At 45.1% G+C, this 2,826-nt stretch overlaps 1 protein-coding gene across 1 annotated transcript; it reads left to right on the top strand.

Moving 5' to 3' along the window:
- The first annotated feature begins 1,227 nt into the window (after nt 1–1,227).
- LOC110919903 lies at nt 1,228–1,755 on the top strand. Its single transcript, XM_022164154.1, has one exon. The coding sequence runs from the start codon at nt 1,228–1,230 to the stop codon at nt 1,753–1,755; it is 528 nt and encodes a 175-aa protein (XP_022019846.1).
- The last annotated feature ends 1,071 nt before the right edge of the window (nt 1,756–2,826 follow it).

Below are 2,826 nucleotides of genomic sequence, written 5' to 3'. Positions count from 1 at the left end.
GTCACTAATGAAGGAATCTATTGCTTTACGAAGATGCCTTTCGGCTTAAAAAACGCCGGTGCTACATATCAACGACTAATGAATAAAGCCTTCAAAGACCAAATCGAGCGAAATTTGGAAGTGTACGTTGATGATAACGTGATCAAAAGTCACAATGAGGAGGCTATGTTGAAAGATATACTTGAAACATCCACCCGACTCCGAAGCATCAATATGAAATTGAACCCTAAAAAATGTACGTTAGGAGTAGAAGAAGGGAAGTTCTTGGGCCCCATGGTCGGATCACGAGGCTTACGAGCCAACCCCGACAAGATAGATGTTGTTCTTACCAAGAATCCTCCGACCTCGGTCAAAGAAATTCAGTCCTTAAATGGACGATTGCCACTCTCCATCGTTTCTTGTCGAAAGCAGCGGACAGATCAATCCCGTTTATGGACGTACTGAGAAAAAGTTTTAGATCAGAATTCAAATGGACTAGCGAAGCTGCACGTGCTTTTGAAGAACTCAAAGTTTACTTGGGCACATTACCAACTCTCACCGTTCCGGAAGAAGACGAGGTGCTAACAGTATACTTGGCCGCATCACGAGGCGCCATCGGTGCATTTTTAGTCGCCCATCGAACCGGAGCTCAGATTCCCATTTATTACGTAAGTCGAACGTTAAAATATTATGAAACAAGGTATCCAAATCTGGAAAAATTAGCTCTGGCCCTGGTTCATGCTTCGCGAAGGCTCCGTCGATATTTCCAAGCTCACCCAATTGAGGTTCGAACAGAACAAAGAATCCAGCACATCCTCCGGCGGCCTGAAGTGTCGGGTCGGATGGTGAAATGGGTGATTGAATTAGGCGCCTTCAACATTACCTTCAAGACCATAGGGCCATTAAAAGGGCAAGGACAAGGAAGTGGAAGGAATGGAGCAAGCTATGAACAAACCTTGGTCTTTGTATGCGGATGGAGCTTCGAGCACCGAGGGTGCGGGAGCCGAGCTAATACTCACTGATCCTGATGGCATGGATATGACGTATGCACTCCGTCTAGAATTCAAAAGCTCCAATAACAAAGCTGAATATGAGGCATTGCTGGCTGGATTACGTTTAGCAGCCAAAGTCGGAGCAAAACACGTCGTAGCCCATGCAGATTCACTACTCGTAGAAAACCAAGTAAACGGTGGATATGAAGCGAAGGAAACCAACATTATCGAGTACTTAGAGCAAGTAAAGTAAGCAATGGCACTGTTCGACTCGTGCAAGGTCGAACACATCCCCCGCAGCAAAAACAAGAAGGCCGATGCTTTATGCAAGCTAGCATATGTGTCGTTCAGCCACCTCGCTAAGGAGGTACGGGTGGAAGTGTTGACCGCACCTTCGGTTGCCACTCCACAGGTCATGCAAGTAGAAGCCCCGTCCCAAACTTGGATGACCCCGATCATCAACTACTTGGTACACGATGTTTTGCCAATTGATAAGGCGGAGGCTAGAAAAATACAGATCAACTCACTTCAATACCAAATGCAAGAAGGGGGTCTATACCGAAAGACTTTCCTCGGCCCTCTATTAAAATGTCTCGACCCGAAGCAAGCCAGCAACATGATTAGAGAGATACATTACGGCATTTGTGGTATCCATGCCGGACCAAAAATGACCGTAACAAAAGTAAAAAATGCAGGGTATTATTGGCCCGGAATGCATGAAAGTGCGGTAAAAGAGCTCCAACAATGTGATGAATGCCAGAAAAACGCGCCGATAAGCCTTTGATGTGTGTAAAATGCAACATATAAATTACATCAAACGAGGCATAAAACTAACCTTTTTTAGGTACTAATGTTGGAAAAAGTGTGTTTTTGTCTTCCTTTTGTATTTTCAGGATTAAATGAGCTCAAATTAACAAAAGAAGCAAAAAGACAGCTAAATCTAACATAAATACAAGAAAAGGAACAAATGTGGATTGCCCGACCCCTCAACAGCATCCTCCCAAGCAAAATAGAGAAGGCAGAAGACTGAACACGCCCCGTGCTCAGCGTGCACGGGGCCGTGCCCAAGAAGCAGCAGAAAAGACAAACCTGTAGAAGCTTCTATTGCTAGCCACGGGGCCGTGCCCAGTGAACACGGGGGCGTGGCGAAAGTACTGCAGGCGCATTAATTGTAATTGCGAATTACAATTAATGAGGAGAGATAGTGTCAGACGGGCACGGGGCCGTGCCCAGCGGACACGGGGCCGTGCCCAGGCTTCTGTTTAGCCTATAAATAGGAGTGCTTGGCTTTATTGCAACTCATCCCTTGGTACACCACCTCTCTCACACTTCATCCACCACCCACCACCATCACAACACCATCATCCACCACCATCATCCACCATCATCATCCATTTTCCATCATAGAGTGTGTGAGTCGTCTCGGGATCCAAGATTGATCGTAAGAGTTCTTGACAATCAAGGCCATGTTTGCCTAAGTCTCTTACATCACTTGGTGAAGACAAGTGTTTAGTATAATACTTTTTATTTTTAATCTTTTGCACTTTTTATTTGGTTTTGTATTAATGACTTTAATAACTAGTTGCTTATGTTGAAGGTGATTCTTCCTTATCGTTTGTCCGTGGTGTCTTGGCATTATTTTACTGTCTATATAAAATAAAAGATTTTCACCATTCATATCTCCACGGTCTATATGGAGGTATGTTGGCTGCCTGGTCGGGGGTTAAGGGAACGGTTTGGTAAGGGTCTTGCCCTTGTTCAGCGTTTAGAGGTCCTGCAAGGGACCTGGGTCAAATTTAGTAGGACCTCCTTCAATACCCAAAGGTATTGGATGGCGGGGGTCCAAACTCTTTGA

The sequence above is a fragment of the Helianthus annuus genome, chromosome 17 (assembly GCF_002127325.2).
Source record: "Helianthus annuus cultivar XRQ/B chromosome 17, HanXRQr2.0-SUNRISE, whole genome shotgun sequence".
NCBI lineage: Eukaryota > Viridiplantae > Streptophyta > Magnoliopsida > Asterales > Asteraceae > Helianthus > Helianthus annuus.
This window is presented reverse-complemented; position numbering and strand designations above follow the sequence as displayed.